Raw genomic sequence first — 17,958 nt, 5'->3', positions numbered from 1 at the left:
ACAAAAGTGCAGTTCCTACATTCAGGCAAGGCACTTGTGCAGGGCTCCTTGTGCTGCCCTGTGCCTCTCTGCAAAGCTTCCCTCTGCCTTGGCTGATCTTGTCATCTCTCTCCTGGCTTCTCAGGATGTGTTGGGGGTAGCGGCTTCATTTTAAGGCAGTCTCATTTTAAATCTCTCTCCTTGTTCTCCAGGGCGCACAGGTGAGGAAGTTTATCACTAGTTTTAACTTCATAGACTTCAGTGAAGTTATACAATGAATCTTTCTTGCCAGTACTTTATTTCAAAACACTGGAAATAAGGTTTCTTGGACTCTGTTTGCATTACATCAGCTTTCTCACAGAAAAGATTTTTTTTAAATTTTTTTTTAGCATTCTGGATAATCTAAAGCCTAGGACAAATATAGGATTCATTACATGTCATTTGTCTGAGAAACAGAATAATAAGATTGCACCATAATATTATGCGGCTGAATATGTATCTTTTTAGCAGCTAGGTCACAGGACCAGGATTCAGGAAGCTATTTGGCAAACATAAAATTAAGCACTTAATAATTCTGTGCCTCATATTTTCCATCTGTAAAATGGGGACATTGGTATTTCTTTGAATAGCATTTCTGATTTAATGATCTATGATTATCATTACTGTTGTTCAGAGTGGCATCAACTCAGTTCCGAATTGGTTATAATTAGAATTTTTAGATGAATGAGAGCAATTACAGAGCATATAGGCCACAAACAGTTAAGCCTATGATTAATTTTGTGTCTCTAAGTAATGGCAGTTACTTTGTTGCTCATAGGAGTGAAATTCAGCACATTGGAAGTGTTTGCAGGACTACAAATGGAAGGCTTTAAGAAACGTTTATTCTTCAACAGCAATAAATAATAGTAGATTTCTCAGGGTACTTTATTTTAACTGTATGCTACAGGATGTTGTGGGATGAGTCTTAATTGGTTCACAAAACTCAAAGTTTGCTAAGTATTGACTTTCATATCAGTCTATATGTTTTTGCAGTAAAGAAATCCTTCTTTAAGTTTTGGCTCCAGTTCAAAAGCTTATTGTTAAATACTTTTTGTTAGTAAGAAGCATGGCAGGCTGTGCTGGGAAGGACTGATTACCAGGCATATCAAACAGACCTGTTCCCATTCCACTGCCAGAACAGTTATCTTTAGAGTTTGTTTAAGAAAGGATTAATTTTACCCAAAAGAAACAGTTTATTTTTTCACATTGCAAGGGTTTTGTTTTCTATGTGATGATAGCTCGTTATTCAACTTCACCAGGATTTGGAAAAACTCACCCAAACATATGTTGGAAGAAATTCTCCTGTAGTGATAGAAAACCACTGGAGTGTGCAAATACACCAGATGAGCATCACGAGATGCAAGTTCTGGACAGCTGCAGTTGTGGTGCTGAGAAGCACTGAAGCCCAGGGCTGCCTTCTGGAAAAAGGCATGGAAGAATCCATGTTGATGCACACACAGCCTGTTGCAATCTGGGAGTGGAGGAGTTTAGCTGTTGGGTACTATTTTGTTTTCCATCCTTCAGTTATTTTTATTTCTTTTCTTTATACAGTTGATGGTTTGGACAAGGCTTCAATTGCTAACTCAGATGGACCAGCCCCAGGATCCCAAACTCCCCCCTTCAAGAGGAAGGGCAAACTCTCCAACATTGGCAAAATCTTTAAACCTTGGAAATGGCGGAAGAAGAAGACCAGTGACAAATTCAGAGAAACATCAGCAGGTATTTCTGCGGTCCTTTGGTGAAAAATAGTAGAAAACACTGTGATGGTTTTGCAGGGTAATATTTGAAAAGCTCTTTGAACTTGTTAGATGGCAAGCATTATTTAGGTATTTGACATGCAGAAAAACAGTTTGATCCTTGGCAAGGAAAAACTGAACCTTGTTCAGCTTCTGTCTTGAAGCTATCTCCTAAAATACACAGCTGATTTGTTTACTATACATATCCTCAAATATATTGGAAAATCTCCCTGTCCTCCTGGTAGTCAGTGACTTGAATTATGAAACAAACCTTGCCTTTGTGAGGGCAGAAGTCTGGGGGAGAAGCAGATGTAGCCATGGCCAGCAGAAGAACAAGGATCAGCTCTGCAGCCCCTCCCTTCAGAGGGGCTGCTCTGGCCTTTCACCTCCCCACTGACCTGGATGGAGGATGGTCTGAAATCAAATGCTGTGATTGAATTATATTCTGTCTGAAAAAGAGGGATACTAAAGGCTGGGATTTAGTTAGCCAAACATAGTTGTTTAGGGCCACCTGAGATGCTCTGGGGTGTCCTGGCTGCTCTCCCAGAAGGTTTGATATCGTATTTGTCATCCCTGTGCAGACAGCTCCAAAACCCCGGGGCATCTGAAGTGGCTGTAGACATCCATGTTTAGAAAACTGAATGCCACCCTGAATATATGTGTGTGTGTGTGTCTTTGTGTCACTGCTCTAGCCAAACTTTCTCTTCAAAAATCCCAAAATTATGGTTTGGGATTCAAACGTTTGATGTTGTGGTTTCCTAAACTTGAATCTAATTAGATTCCAGTGAGCTTCTGTGAGATCTTTATATTCATTTTCACCCTGCAAGCCCTCTGTCTACTGTCCTCCAAGGCTGTAGGCAATGAAACCAATGCTAGTCTCCTCAAGTGTTTTCAGTAGGCTCCCCTGAACTCTTAGAGGTACACTGCTTGACATTTTAAACCCATACCAACCCGTGATAGCTACAGCAAAGAGCCCTATGGTTTGACAGTGAAACTTCTAAACCAAACTTTTTTTTACACAAAAAGGAAAAATAAGCCATTTTCTCTGGTGTCTTCATCACTCCAGATGCCAGCTGAAGTTTTGAACAGATTTCTGAGATCTTCAAATCCTTCTTTCTCTCCTTTTTCTCTTTTTTTTTTCATTTTCCCACATACCCTGCAACAAACCCCCCACAATTTCTTCTACTACTGAAATAAAAAAAAATCCCCTCAGTCTGATATCTCCTTCATTGCTTCCCATTTCCTTCATCTTTCCCAGTACTTTTATCATATTGCTAAAGCAAAGTTATTTCTAGTTAATGACTCTTGTGTTCTGCAGCTTTTCCTGGACAGGTGTGTGATTTTATATGCAATGAGTGCTTCAGAGTAATGACCATTCATAAGCTGTGTATACAGAGATTCCCTAAACTTTCACAACCTATTAGCATGTGTTAAACTGTTATGCCATTAAATAATAATGCATGTATAATTTTTCAATTATTAAAAAAACCCAAAAAAACGAATATCTGGTAAGTTAATGTTAAAGGTTGTATTTCTTATGTTGTACTGTCTTTCTTCCAGGGGTCTGAATCCAGTCCTGCAAGCATGACACATCAATTCTTATAATACCAAGGCAGAGCATGTGTTAGTATTTCTTTCACAAAAGCAGGAAATGAAGCACAAAGAAATTAAGGTCAACATTTTACATTTTCAAAAGTGCCTCCTTAGATACTTATTCTACATAATTTGCTAGTCTGGTTCATGATGTTCTGGTCCCTCAAGACACTGATTTGATTTTAAACTGTTCATGGATCACTTATGTTTGTGTATGTGCTTCATGTGAGGCTGGAACTTGAATTGAGTAGTTTGAATTGCATTCATCCTGCCTTAGATGGCAATTTCAGGGATGAATAAAAATAGTATTCCCTGTATTTCTTGAGGAAATAGACCCAGGACCAATGGAGGCTGAGAAGAGGCATTGACGTGGCAAGCTGCCTCTTGTTGCTTGCTTAGGGACACGGCAGAAGAAACTTGCTTATCTGACTTGAGAAGGAAATGGGAAGATGTCCATTCAAAATAAAAATCCTACAGGATATCCTCTTCCTCACACTACTCAATTGGAGGTGTATTTTCAATACCAAGTGGGGGCTGTCTGTGTGCCTGCCCCTTACATGCAGGAAGCCCATTTCCTGGCCTGGGACCATGGGAAAGAGCACGATCATCCTCATCCGTTGCCAGTTCCCGTAACAGGGCTTCAGCATGGTAAATCCACATGTGGCTGAAGAAAGGGTTTCTTCTAAAACAGAATGTGGGCTATTGGAAGGAACCCTCACTACTTTCTCTGAGTTTTCAACAGGCTTTTTGAAATAGGTTCTTGCCACAGCCTTGCCAGGACATGTACCATGGAGCACTTTTTGTCTTAGGAGCAACTGGAAGATGTTCCTAAACAGCAAATGCCACAAGCATCAGAAAAGGAGGGATGTTTAGATGTCAGATGTTAATATCTGTGCCAATGCGGGAATGATGGTTGGAATTTTCCCCTTTAGCAATGTGTTTTCCACGCTCTGTCTCAGAAAGTCTGTTCTTTGGGCACTGGCTGTATGCTTTTTGCCTAGAGGCTTTCAGAATCAAGGAAAAACAAGCATAAAATGCCATCATGTCAAGGGTTTCTCTCCTCTGCAATGTTTTGCTGCAAAGGAAAATACAGCAGTTTGTGTCTTGGCACAAAGCAGATGCCACTTCAAAGCTTCACTGCAAAAGTGTATACAGAGAGGGATAAGAATGCAATTTTAGCTCTTACTAGGTCAGAGAAAAATTAATAATCAGAATTATCTCAAGCTTCTCTTAGAGGAACAAAACTAAGTACTGGAGAATATCCAGAATCTCGCAGCACTCTTCAAGTCACAGAATGGGTTTTAAGACTGCCTGAGGTTTTCAGCTGCTGACCATCACTAAGCAGTCTTTTTTGTGGGGATGAGGAAGGGGGAGAGAGAGAGAAGCTGCTTTTTGAGGTAAACTGTTCCCATTATTAGTGTTACTATTATTTGTATTGGGCAAAAAAGCAAATATTTGTAAAGGGGAGTAAGATTTACTGCAGTAAATGAGGGCTGCATAAAATACAATAAATTTACATCCTTTCTGATGGTTACACCTGAAGTCAGGGCAAGTTTTGCTGCTGGCTGCAGCAGGGGAAGGATTTTTACCTGGGATTTTCTGATTGTTCTGGATCATGAGACGGCAAGGACTCATAACCAGTTACCCTCACAGTCAGAACTGATCTCTTTGTAAAAAATCTCAATACTAACATGTACACAGATGGAGAAATTGTTCTTCCCATTTTATTATTGCCTAAAATTGTAAGAAGATTGGTGCTGATAGTTGGTCAGCTGGTCACTCAGCCTAATTGCACAGAGTTTTAAAAATCTCAAAGCAGTCTGCTGAGCTAATTACTTTTGGCTACCGTTGTGTCTCAGTAAGCTCCCCTAAAATTATAGAAAGTCAAGCATTCAGAAGTGAGGAAATGTTTGAACGATGGTTCTGGGTGACAAGATGGTACAAAATACTTCTGTATTTTAAATTACACATTTACTATGTAAATGTGAAATATATTGCATAATCTAAAATAAACCAAATATGTTGCATAATGTGCAATAAAACATTAATTATTATGATGAGTGCACACTGACTAATAACACCCAGTATAAGTTCCTAAGTTGACAGGCTGCTCATTCCTCTTATACATGGGGACATATTTTTGCCACTTTGATTCAAATTAAGATTCTGCCTTTTTCTTTGTAGGAATTAAAATTATGGTACTAGCAGTGAACACTAGCTTGATTTTTTTTAAGTGTTCTTTCCATGGGCCAAATAATGTTTAAAATAAATTAGCTTTTCAAGCTGAATTAATTGAGCTTAATCAGTTTAAATAAAACCACCAATCATGGCTAGCATTTTAGAAGATGGAGGACTGGGATTTAAGCTTCTTATCTGTTCACAAATTTTCTAATATGTGAAATGGAGATAGTTATGTTTCTGGGTTGTTATGAAACCTGTGTAATTTATGAAATGCTTTGAGGTTTTTTAGTTGAAGTGTAAGGGGTTCATGCCTTTTAATGACAGTTGGCATTTCCCATGATAATTAATTCCATACAGTTGTTAATTCAATGTTGTAGAACTGAAAAAAAAAATTATCCTGAAAACTAGAGAGAGGCATGAAGGGGGAAGGTCTGATTCAATGTTCTTAACTTGATGGAAAAAACATTATTGTTTTCAGGTGGCATTGAGTTGTCCCACAGATATGTAAGAGATCATCTCATTTCACTGTCCCCAAGAAAAGAGATGTTAAAAGGGAGCAGAGAGGAAAAAAAGAGTGGGAATTAAATAATATTTATCATAGTTATAAAATAATAGTAATAAAATAATTTTAATAAAAACAAGTAGTAGAAATAGTAATAAAATAATATTTAGAGTGCCAGCAACAAAACAAGTATAAAGTGCATGTGTAAGGTGCTCATCGTTCAGGGCTGTGTCAAAGGAAATTTCACCCTGCTTGTGAATGCATCTGCTCTCTAGAAGGACCAAGACACCCCACCCACACCTGGCCACATAGTCCTCTGTCTTCATGACCACCCATCTCTTTTAAAACAGTATTTAAAACAGTCCCCTACATGAAAAACTCTTTGCAAGCCTAGGGTGTGTTCCTGTGCCAATGTGTGTGACAAGGCACATGCTTTAAAAAACACAGGGAAATACAGTTTCTCTTCCAGAAACTGGAAGAGCTTGTGAGTAACTTAGGTGTGGCAGCCTAACTTGATCAGAGTTCAGGCTACTACACTCTCCCCAAGGAGGCTGGCTGGTATTGAGAGTCTGCAGCCACACTCATGGGCTCCTTTGTGCTGTCAAATGTGACTTGAATGCTGCAGAGCTCTGACCTTTAATGGACAAATCCCTCAAAGTACCTGAGTATATAGACACAGACTTAATGCCAGCTTACGTGTTCTTGAGCCAGTAATGCTTGCATTTGTGAGCTCTTGATCTCACAGGAATGAGTAGCTGGAGCTGGACTGGTTAAAATGTTTACTCCCTCCAGCTCTTCTGCCAGGAGTTGGTGCTGTTTTGATGGGGAAATGCATCCTATGTTGAGGAGCTGCTGAATCCCTGCACTTTGCCCTGTGAGAAGTTAACCTGGTACTGTAACTTTGGGAAGTACAGAATCTGAGGGACTTTTTACAAGTGTGTGTAATGATAGAACAAAGGAAAATGGCTTTAAACTGGATTAGATGTTAGGAAGAAATTCTTTGAGGGTGATAAGGCACTGAACAGGTTGCCCAGAGTTGTTGTGGATGCCCATTGCTGTAGGCATTCAAGACCAGGTTGGATGGGTCTTTAAGCAACCTGGGTTAGTGGGAGGTCTCCCTGCCCATGGCAGAGGGGTTGGAATGAGATGGTTTAAGTTCCCTTCCAGCTGAAACCCAAATTCTGTCATTCTGTTCAACCATCCCCTTCACTGATGGAGAAGGGGAGTGGGGAGCTGTAAGCAGTGATGCCTTCAGGCACCCGAGGTCAGCCAGTCTGGTGGTGTCAGGAGCTGAGTACCTGCTGCTGGGAAAGGTGTTTTGCTAGGCATGAAGGGCAGCTTTCTCCAAAGAGTCAAACTGCCTTTCTCCATGCCTTCACAGGAGCCTGTCACTCCACTGTGTGTCTGAGTCACTCCAGCTGGGCTGGCACAAGTGAGATTAAACACTGCACGAGGTTTTATCACTCCACATACAGCATTCAGACTGACCCTAGAGAGTGTTGAATTGGTTAATGAGACAAATAGCCCTTTCCCACTGCATTAATAGGATGAAGTCCAGCACAGCTGAAGCTTCACCACATGCCCTCAGCTTGAGGTCCGAATTTCACATGGATTTTGGTGTCTGTATGTAAAAAGAATCAGGATGGGAGACTGACTATGAGACTACCTTTTCCTAACAGGGAAGTCAGGACTTTACAAGTAGTGCTCACATTTTGTGACCATTATGCACCATGGTCCCATGGATCATTACAGTAATGTCCCAGATCACTGCATTGGTTTGGGGATGGGATGCAATGTGGAGCTATTCTGTTCTAACATCTGTAATGCTTTTCCCTATAAAACTATTCAGCATTTTTCCCATGGGAAATAAACATAATAATTAGAATGCTTCTTGCCAAAGTCCTGGGGGTTTTGTGTATACAAGTTGGTTTTGGTTGGGTTTTTTTTGACCTAAAACCAGGATGCTGTATTTTTTTTCCATGAAAGTCAATCAGCATTGATCGATGAGGACGTTATTTCCTTTTAGAACACAACTTTCTGGCTTCTGTTAAAGGTTGGTTTTGTTGGGTTTTTTTCCTTTAAATAGCTTGCCTGTCACAAGGGCTACTCTGTGAGTTGCTTTCTCTGAGCAGGATTTGTGTCTCGCTACTCGAAACCTGTACAAAGCAGATGAAGGTATCTGCAGCTGAGCTACTCAATCTAGTCAGTGGGAAAAAGGTGCTTTTACATGTTAAATGCCTATGCTAGGATGAGTTCAATTTCACCCTGAAAGGACTTTTTTGCGATTGACCATAAAAGAAGCCTCAAGGAGACTTGCTTGAGCTGAAGATTTTGGATCATATGAGTCCTCACTTTCTGTGCCTGAAATTGCAGGGCAGTTTTTCAGAGACCGTCCAAGAAAACCCTGACCACTTCTTCTGCAGAACCAGAGGAACCAAGAGTTCTCTTTCTATAAAATAAAAATAGTTCTCTACACTTTTTCATAATAATCAGGAGTATGAGAATAAATCTATTCTTAACTGTGCTTTTTCTTTAGTGTTGGAAAGGAAGATTTCGACAAGACAAAGCAGAGAGGAGCTGATAAGAAGGGGAGTGCTGAAGGAAATGCCTGAGCAAGGTGATAATGCATTAACTAGAATTTAGCTACTAAGCACTAAGCATGTATGATAAAGCCACTATTGCATTGTTTCCATATAGTATAAATAGGTATGAGGAGACCAACTGAGAAGTGTGAGAGGTAATTTGGGCTAGCTGACAACTGAAGTCAAGTCAAGGGATTTGTGCTTCTGCCATAGGTGCCCCAGCTGACCTCTGGTCATAACCTGAAGTATTTTAATGCTCCCTATAAATAATATGACTTCTGTGGCTCCTGCTTATTGTTTGCCAGAATTTTTTCTAATTAGTGATAAATCTATATTTGAGTCAACGTCTGCTGTCTAAAGCCACTAGAGCATAAAATGAGAAATTTTGGCTGAAAAATTAGGGGCTTTGGAACCCAGAAAAAGTCAATATAATGCATTCCAGTTATCAAAAAGTACCAGTGCTGGGATCATATGGATCCAACCACTACCACACAGGCCACAATCACAAATGGCACCAGCATAAATCAGTGGGCAAGAAATCACTTGTTTCAAAATGCTCTCAGGTTTAGTACCTGGCATTAGCCAGAATTTACATTTTGAAAAGCATGAGTAAGACAAGGTAGATACCTCTGTGCTACATCCAATTATGTTTCTAGTGGTATTCTCTCTAATATTCTTCATCTTTTATAAATATAGATCAAATAAAAGTCAAGTGAGTAAAATAATTTTCTGTGGCTTAAATTAAACCATTTGTCATTTTATCATGGAGTCTAAGAACTCCACATTTTCCAAAAATAATTTTCTCTTAGCAATTGTATTTTTCTGTGTGATCTGAACAACCAGTAAAGTATCAGTGTGTATGGGTTGTATCATACCCATAGAGATTTAGAAGTAAAGGGTCTGTTTGTTGATGTGTGATATCCGTGTCCATAACAGAGTTTGGCTAATTATCAGACTATGACATTCAGCATAGCTGGCTTCTGCACTTGTCTCTGCTACTGTCATTGTCTTGAAACAAGACTTGTAAACTCTCCATACCTCAGTTTGTCCATCTGTGGATTTGTTGTGGGTTTTGCCATGTGCTTTACTGGGGACTTGTGTGACCTTGTCCTTTGAAGGTTGTAAATTGTATTATTACCACTTAATGAAATGTGGTAACTTCTCTGGTTGATTACAGTCTGAACATAAACACTATAATTTGTGATAAAAGTATGAATACTTTCACTATCACAAGGACACTGGTCATTAGTGTCCTTGACCCTCTCTTCCATTCTTAAAGGGAATGGGACTTTGAGTTCCTTACAAGGACTGAGCAAAGTGGGAAAAGGATATAAATATGAAAAACTTTCTCTTCTTCTTCAGTCTGGTCTGTGTTATCTTCATCACATTGTGCTTCATGTTTGATGAAAATCGTAATTTTTAAGGACATTTTGAAAGAATATGGGTTAGTTTGAAGGTGCTAAAAATAGAGAGGTAGGAAAGACAGTTGAGGAGTGTGAAGGTAGAAGGAATGACTATGGGGATGAAAGCTAAAAGAGGAAATTACACGGATATTTGAAATGTGAGAGGTAAGAAATGTGAAGAAGTGACAGCGTATCACATGGAGTGAAGAAAGAAGTGGAAAGTGGCAAGTGCCACGTGGAGGCAGGAGGTGTTTGCAGAAGCAAGACATGAATAAGAGGTGGCAGTGTCATCTGCGGAGGTGGAGAGGAGAGAGTGGATTTAAGAAGCCCTGGAAGAGAGAAGCTGAAGAAACTGAATGTTGCAGTTAAGGTAAGTGCAAGTGTCAGCTGTAGTAAATCAGACAAAATCAGGAAAGCAGAACTCATTTTTTACAAATCAAGTTGATGTTAGTGTGTGGAAGGTGATGAAACAATCACCTGAGTGGGAGCCCCCAGGGTGATAGGACAGAGGCTGCATAATTGTGTTGAAACAAGGGAAGTGCCAAACATCCAGGTCTGATAGCGCACAGGAAGGAAGAGAAGTGGAATTGCCACAGTTAGTGAAGAATCAATGGGAGAAATCAGAAGAGATGCCGTGTAGATTTGCTTACTTTTTGGATTGGCAGCAAGAGAATCCTGCAGAAGGAAATTACCAGAGAAGAAAATCAGCAGCAACTTTAAAGTGCATGGAACAGAGAAAGCTGTAAGCCAGCAAGAATAGCACTTTTCACCAATATAGAGACAAATAGGGAAATAAGTTTTTTTCACAATCAGAAAAACTCTGAAGCTGAGCTAGTCTGGGTAAGTGAGTAAAGTGTCATCAGAGCTGAGGAAGAACTTGACTTGCAAAATTTAATTATATGATGTATGATGCAGGAAGACTTCACATTGGTTGTTAAGACTGGATGATGTCTTTGTGGCATATTTTTGTATTAAATAAATGGGACATACATTTTTAGAACTTATGTCAGAATTCCTGGCTCACAGTCCATTTTTGGAACGTGCTGGAACATGTTACAGCTTTGTTGTGGTCCATGCACAGATTTCTTTGCTGTGTAAACCAAGCTGCAGGGATAACAGGATGCTCATGAACAGACATGAAGAAGGAAACCAGCATGGACTTCCAAGCCTCCTACTGCAGAGGTGTCTACCCAAAGAACATGAAAGCCTATAGAGTTTCTTTCCAGAGTTACTTTCCAGAGCAGATCCTGATGTTTCACATTTCAGTAAGTCTTTTTGCTTTTCTTCCACAGAAGCTTGAAAGCAGAGACATGCTGTGTGTTGTAAGTAGGTGCTAAGTAAGAAGTTAAACTAGGCAATGACTTTTTAACTTTCATTTCAGATGGTGATGTAACAGTAAATTTTGAAACTTCAAATGGACATACCGTAGCCATTGGTGAAGAAACTATACAAGAAGAAAATGTGGTAAAAGCCAGTGGAAATAATGGCACTTTATCAGAGAAAGCATCAGCATCAGAAGGAAAAAAAGAAGATCAGAAAGGTAAATTAACCTATTCTTCACAGATTGTTTTTTGCCTACTTTAAATACTAACGTGTTCTTCCACTAGCACCTATACATGCTGTGAGTTCTGTCCTGCCACAAGGATGCCAGCAGAACCTGCTGAGAAGATAAGACTTGTGAAACACCAGTATTCCCTCACTGGTAGGCATGCCTTTTCCTGTGCATGTGGTAAGGTAAATAAAGAGAAGCATGAACTGAACATCACAGTGCATGCAGGGAGTTCAATTTCTCAATTCACTGTAAGCCTTTCCTTGTAGCCATGGCCAAGCTTTGGTGTCAGATTTTCCTCTTATGAAAGTACATATGCATCACCTTGCAGCATAATTGCAGAAGTGGCTTGAATGTTCAAAAGTGTTTAAGTCACTTGAAAACCATCTATCATTTTGAATGTAAGTTCAGCAACTCATTCTAATTGGTTTTCATGGAATCTTAAACACTTGTGCAGTCCAGCACTTCACAAACATTCAAGAGGCTGTGTCACTACTGCAAACAGAAACTAGGCCATTTATGGAAAATAAAGCCCCACTTAAAGGGTTTTCTGTAGATGAATTGTAGTAAATACTGGTAAATATTTAGCTGTCCCAGTATCCATCTTAATTTTGCTACCTTTACTCAGATCTACCTGAGTCTGACTCATAAATGAAATGTAAAGATTAGTGTGGAATCACAGGAATTGAACCAATTTTATTTTCTTTCTCTACCATCTTGAATAATGCACCACTTCTTTCCCCTCTTTAAAAGTGTTCTTAACTAGTATTTCATTTATTGGATTTTCCTAGCAGAAAGAGCAAAGATATAAAAGATCAAGACCTTCATGGCTGGCTGAAGCCATGGAGGCAGGACAGAACAGCCTTTCCAATGTCTTCTATTAAACTACCTAATGATGAATGATCCTCTGGAGGTTGAGAGGGTCAGTTCAGCTAACACAAAAAATTTGAATTCTTCTCAGAGCTACGTAAATCACTTGACTATGTAAAAAGTGGATAGATGTCCAAGGAGAATCTTATGAGATTTCTAGTACTTCCTGTCTCCCAACAAGGCAGAAATACAAGATTAGCCTTTGTCATGACATTTAAATACGTCTTTGTTTTGGTGCCAACTAGAACCAGATGTGTATTGGGTCAGGGGAAAAGAGTTATAAAAGCCACGGAAAACTCCTTTAAAATGGCTCAGTTTAACTTTGGGGTTAGATCAGACCACTTATTATTTTGTGCATCACTAAATACAGTGTTTTGGAATTGTCAGGACTTGGAAGATTTCCTAAGGTACAGTTTATTATTTTAGAAATACACATTTCTAACCATGTTGAAATCCCCTCTAGCCGACTTTGAGCCTCTCCTGCTTCACTGGAGTTCTACATTCTGCAATATCTATTTCAACATCTTATTAGATTCTGCACTCCCTATATATTGTTTTGACCTTATGGGGAGAAATTAAAAATAATTGCTGTACAGGAGTAGACTCAGTACAAAAGAAAGTATAGCTATCACTCCAGTGATTAAGAAATTAAGAAAATTAAGACTATATGGAGGAAGGAGAAGAAAAACAACAACAAGAAAAAAAAAGAGCAAAATTGGTATTCTAGGCTTCACTGAATCTCAATATGAGCATCCAGAAGATGCAAAGCCCTGAAAGTATACTTTCCTCTTGCACCTAAATATGAAGTTCTCTTATGAGTTAACATCTTGAGTCCTCTGAAACAAAAGGAGATAGATTTATGCAGAGAATACTCTCCCCACAAAAGGTGTTAGGGATCCATTCCACACATCAGAAAGTGTTACACTGTAAACCCAGTACGAGCCACCCCACAGTCATTGTGAGTGCACTTCACAATGTGTTATTGTGTTATGTCACACAGTTATTCTTTATTTATAGCACACTAAGCAAGAAGGTGAGCCAGCCTGTTGAACTCAGTGGGAGAGTAAGGCCCACAGCATCTCACCTGACAGATTAATTCTGGGTGATTTTCTTATGGCAAATGCAGTAGGTTTGCATTACACCCACAACCACTGGCAGAGCAAGGAATCCACAGCTGCAGAGTGGAGATTTGCTAATGCTTACAGAGCATCAAAATCAGAGCTGAAGCAGGAATACTCAGCTCACTGTCTTCTGCTAAGACCAAAAAATGTGCTGGTGCTCCAGATCACAACCCTCTGTCATGAGAACTGAGATAGGTGGATTGAACACTAGCTGACAGTCAGGAGTAATGGCTGCAAGAAGTTCATCTTCAGCAAGGCCAATGTGAGGCTTCTGAAGTCATGAACTCTTAGGTGGAAGTCTTGAAGTAAGATGTGTACACCTGCCATGTTTGTTAAGACCAAAGACAGGATTAATTCCTGCTGCTTAGTAGCACGGTGTTGTGCTGCATTTCCAACTCCCACTGAGCCAGTTTGCCAAAAAATGCATCTCAGCCCCATAAAGTTATAAGGTTACTTTAAAATGCTCTTAAGAAAGAATGGTGGTCTTAATTTGCCCTCTTGTTCCGCTGGGTCTTGAAAATGGCCTTCTCATTTAAATGTAATGACTGCAGGAGCCAGAAGCTTGAAAAGAGCACATGGTACAGGCACATTGTGATAGTATGATGAGAGCTGGCAGCAACAGGTTGTAGAATGTGGAATATATTAGGAGTTAAAACAAGTTAAAGGAGGAGAGTTTTTTCAGCATGAGTTATGGAAATACAGTATCCACAGGGCAAACAATAGGCTCAGCCATGCATATAAAAATGAGTAAAGCAGAAGCAAGTGAAGAAGACAGCCCCTGAAAGCTGTTCCCCTTGCTGCCAGGCAGTTCCATAAGCTGTGTACCCATCTGCTGCCTATCAGCTCACAGGTGCCTTTTATATGTGGTGAAAAATTCTCCTGGGCAATTTAATAGTATAACTGTTACTCTTTGTAGTAATGGTGACAGTCATACAAGAATGGTGTTTAAACGAAAATTTCTCCTTTATGACTGGATGATAAGAAACGAGTGACAGTTTAACATAAAGTAGGTAACTGATGGATAAAGCCTTGCTGATGAAAAATCAGATAAATCTTTTTCTGAGATCATTTATTCATGTTGTACTCATACTGAGTTGACTTCTGCATTCTTTTATTTTGACTAAGGAAAGTCACTAGCATCTTTTGCAGAAAATAAAGAGCTAAACTATGGTTATTTCATCTGTGAGCCTTGCAAGGGATGCAGAGCAGCAAGTGGACAGGCAGCAATGTCAAAGAACACCCTGGCTGTCTGGGCAGCAGACTGAAATCTCCCACTGCTCCTGGGCTCCTGAGCCATTGCACTGGGCTGCAGGATCCCCAGCAGTACCCAGAGCATCATGTTCCAGGTGGGGTCTGAGCATTGCAAGGGATCCTCTCTGCCTCTTGCGCCCTGTAGCAGTGTTGAACAATATAAAAAGGCACATCAGTAGAACAGGTGTCAAAATGGTCACTGTTTGCCTCCCTGGAGAGCAGGACATAGTGTGGTGATGCAACATGCATGCTGCACATGGTAAAGCCTCCAGGTACTGTGTCAGAGATGCTTTTCTCCTTTCAGCCCTCCCAAGATGTCTCTGGAACACAAGAAAACCCCTTATTTGTATCTGACTTCAGTTTGTAAACTTCAGTCTTACTCATTTTTGTCAAAGCAAGCTAAATCTTTTAATGATTTTTGCAGATGGTTCCAGGTTTCATAGTTAGCTTGGGCTTAAAGAAGTGAAAGGCTCAGTAACCATCAGCAAGATACTGCCTGGAAAAACAGTGAGAAGTTCTGTTTTGCATGCCATCAGTCAGGTGTGTTAGGTGCTGCTTTGATAAATAATTGCATTGTAGAAATCCAGAGCTCTGTTACAGGTGCTGTGGGTGACATGGGGCATAAGTTTCTGGAATGTTCCTGGGCCATTTATAACAGATTGATCTTCTCAGGTTTCCTCATGTCTGAAGTAAACATGAGTAAAGGAAACAGTTTTTAATCCTGTTTCCAAATGAATTGTTGGGCTACATGTGCATATTTTTCCCCAAGAGGCTAAGTCTCATATGAGAGCTGTAAAACATTCCAGGCCTTAGTATATTGGGTTTACAGATTCTTTCCTCTATATTTTGTCTGCTCTCCTTAAATCTGCCATTAAATTTAATCTTCTCTTTTCATATGGGTAACCAAAGAAAAGAAGGTTGTAGGCACAAAATCTGGCCTTAACGACCATGCATCATTGCACTTTGATGCTTTGGTCTACCAAGGAATGTTCTTCAAAGTCTAATTTTCTAGGTTCCTTTTCTCAGAAATCTTTTCTTATTTCCCCAAAGCAGAACAAAACCTGTTTGAATATAAGGTAGTAACCCTCATCTTCCAGGATCTCAGACAAGAGCCTGCTTTGTCTCAGAAGATTAAACCTGCAAACCAGTCACTGTGAGAAACTAGGCAGACTTTCACCCCTCTTGTGTGCCTAGCTGGCTTCCAACACTCCTGAGCTCTGCAGATCATTGATATGAGCAGCATACATAAAAGGTTGTGGGCTTTCTTGCCTGACTCCCTAAGAATCTCTCACTCCAGCTGAGCTATTTGCTGGCTAAAACCAGTTCTTCTAAGAATAGTATATCTTCCATTCATCACCTGAACTATGTAAATGAGGCTGAATCCAAGCATTCTTAAAAGGAAAGCTACTCTAGATAAAGCTGTGTTTGGCCAGAGCCTGTCCACTAAGTTAGCAGGGCTGGCTCATGCTGGTAGAGTGACGAGAGAGGCACAGGCTTTCACCCACAAAAACTGAGTGCCTGAAGAAAGCTCCTGACTTATAAAGCTGTTTTTTTTTCAGTTTTTTTCTTTTATAGGAAAGATATCCTAATGTGGCTCCAGAATTAAGATAGTATAATTTTTTTTGGGAACTAACTATTCAATTATTTGTGTATCTTTACAGAAAGTGTAAGAGAATGTAGAAGCCTACATGCCTTCCACGACTCTCACAGATCAGCTGACAGTGAATATGTCTTAGGCATTCTGTCTTTTTTTTAGCCACTTCTTACACAAAGATTGAGCAGTTAAATTATATTCAGGGGTTTTTTTTTACCTTTTTTATCTTGAAATTAATGAAAAATACCTGAATGTGGCTGCTTTAGGTGAGATGTTACACCTGTCCCTTTCTCCCCTCTCCTGTTTTCTACACTGTCTCTCTTACAAGGCTTCTGTTGAAATTATGGAGTCAGTAACATCTAGAAGTCTGCAGACATGCAGATCTGCTTATCCATCTTCAAGAAAGATGAATTCAAAACTGCAGAGAGAGCTGCAAACAACATTGTGAGACAGCTGTCCTGGTTCAGTGTAGCAAAACAGAGCCCGAGAGAGCCTGAGTGCATTAGGTGAATGTTGCAAGTTGGTAAACAGCCAGGAGAGAGCATGGCTAAAGGACAATGCTGGCACAGGTAGAAAGGAATAAACAGTGAAGGAAGCTTTCTAACAATTAGAATGGGTCTTTTCTTGGAAAGAATTTTAATAGCAATAGCAGGAACAAGAAATGGAGCTGGTTAAATCTGAAGTTTATGAAAGGATTTTTCTGAGTTGACCACCTGCATTAGCACAATCAATGAGTCCAAAAAAGTGACAAAAGACACGTTGTCTTGTCCTGTGTTCTGTGTTCCTGACTGACAGCTTCCTGGATTTTGATTAATCAAAACACAGCTCTCTGCATAGTCTGGAAAGGAAACTCATCATCTGCAAAACTCTTACAGAGTTTCATTGTGCAGGGAGTCATCCTGCTGAAGACAATAAACTTACATTATTTCCAATTTTCATTTTACATAGTGTTTCTCCAATGTGTTGTATTCGTCCTCCAGGAGGAGAGTGCTTTGCAGTTGATGGAGATCATAAATTTGTGATGCTTTTCTGTGAGGTAGCTCCATGAGGCTGCTCGAGCTGTACAAACAAAAATACCAGTGCTGTAGGACAAAATCCTCGGGTAGAAAAGCTCTGGCCTTCTGTTCCTTAGAAGTTCACAGAAGAAAAAATTGTTATATTTTACAACCTATCCTCTGAAAGTATGCCCAGCATTTTCATAGGTTCAGAATTTGCAAAAGGTCCCACTTGTATTTTGCAAAATAAGTAATCTGATTTTCTAGTGCATGTGGCACTCTGGCATCTCTCTGAAAGTCTTTTAGATTTGATGAGTCCACACAAGAGCTGTTGTATACTGAGTACTTTGTAAATCTGACCATCATTTAGCTGTTTACATGAGAACAGAGCTTTGTTAAGAGTCTGGCCCCAATCACAATTTCTGGAAACAAGAAAATCTTGTTTGAAAGTGAGCTTTGTTGAAAATCTGGCCTTTGGAAAAATTATTCTAAACATAAACATATCATCAATCCAAAAGCTTAATGAGATATTAACATTTGCTTTCCTGTAAAAGAGGTAATTT

General features: G+C 39.7%; 1 protein-coding gene across 6 annotated transcripts in view; it reads left to right on the top strand.

Moving 5' to 3' along the window:
* The window catches only part of PHACTR2 (phosphatase and actin regulator 2), a 129,097-nt gene that overhangs the window by 82,973 nt on the left and 28,166 nt on the right, over positions 1 to 17,958 (top strand). For all 6 annotated transcript variants that reach the window (XM_064413486.1, XM_064413481.1, XM_064413485.1 and 3 more), the window contains exons 2-4: positions 1,570 to 1,737; positions 8,567 to 8,647; positions 11,397 to 11,555. In XM_064413486.1, the coding sequence (XP_064269556.1) occupies positions 1,570 to 1,737; positions 8,567 to 8,647; positions 11,397 to 11,555 (408 nt within the window). The remainder of the gene's footprint in view (positions 1 to 1,569; positions 1,738 to 8,566; positions 8,648 to 11,396; positions 11,556 to 17,958) is intronic.

The sequence above is a fragment of the Passer domesticus genome, chromosome 3 (assembly GCF_036417665.1).
Source record: "Passer domesticus isolate bPasDom1 chromosome 3, bPasDom1.hap1, whole genome shotgun sequence".
In the NCBI taxonomy this organism is placed as follows: domain Eukaryota; kingdom Metazoa; phylum Chordata; class Aves; order Passeriformes; family Passeridae; genus Passer; species Passer domesticus.
The sequence above is the reverse complement of the archived record's forward strand: the minus strand, read 5'-3'. Positions and strand labels throughout refer to the sequence as shown.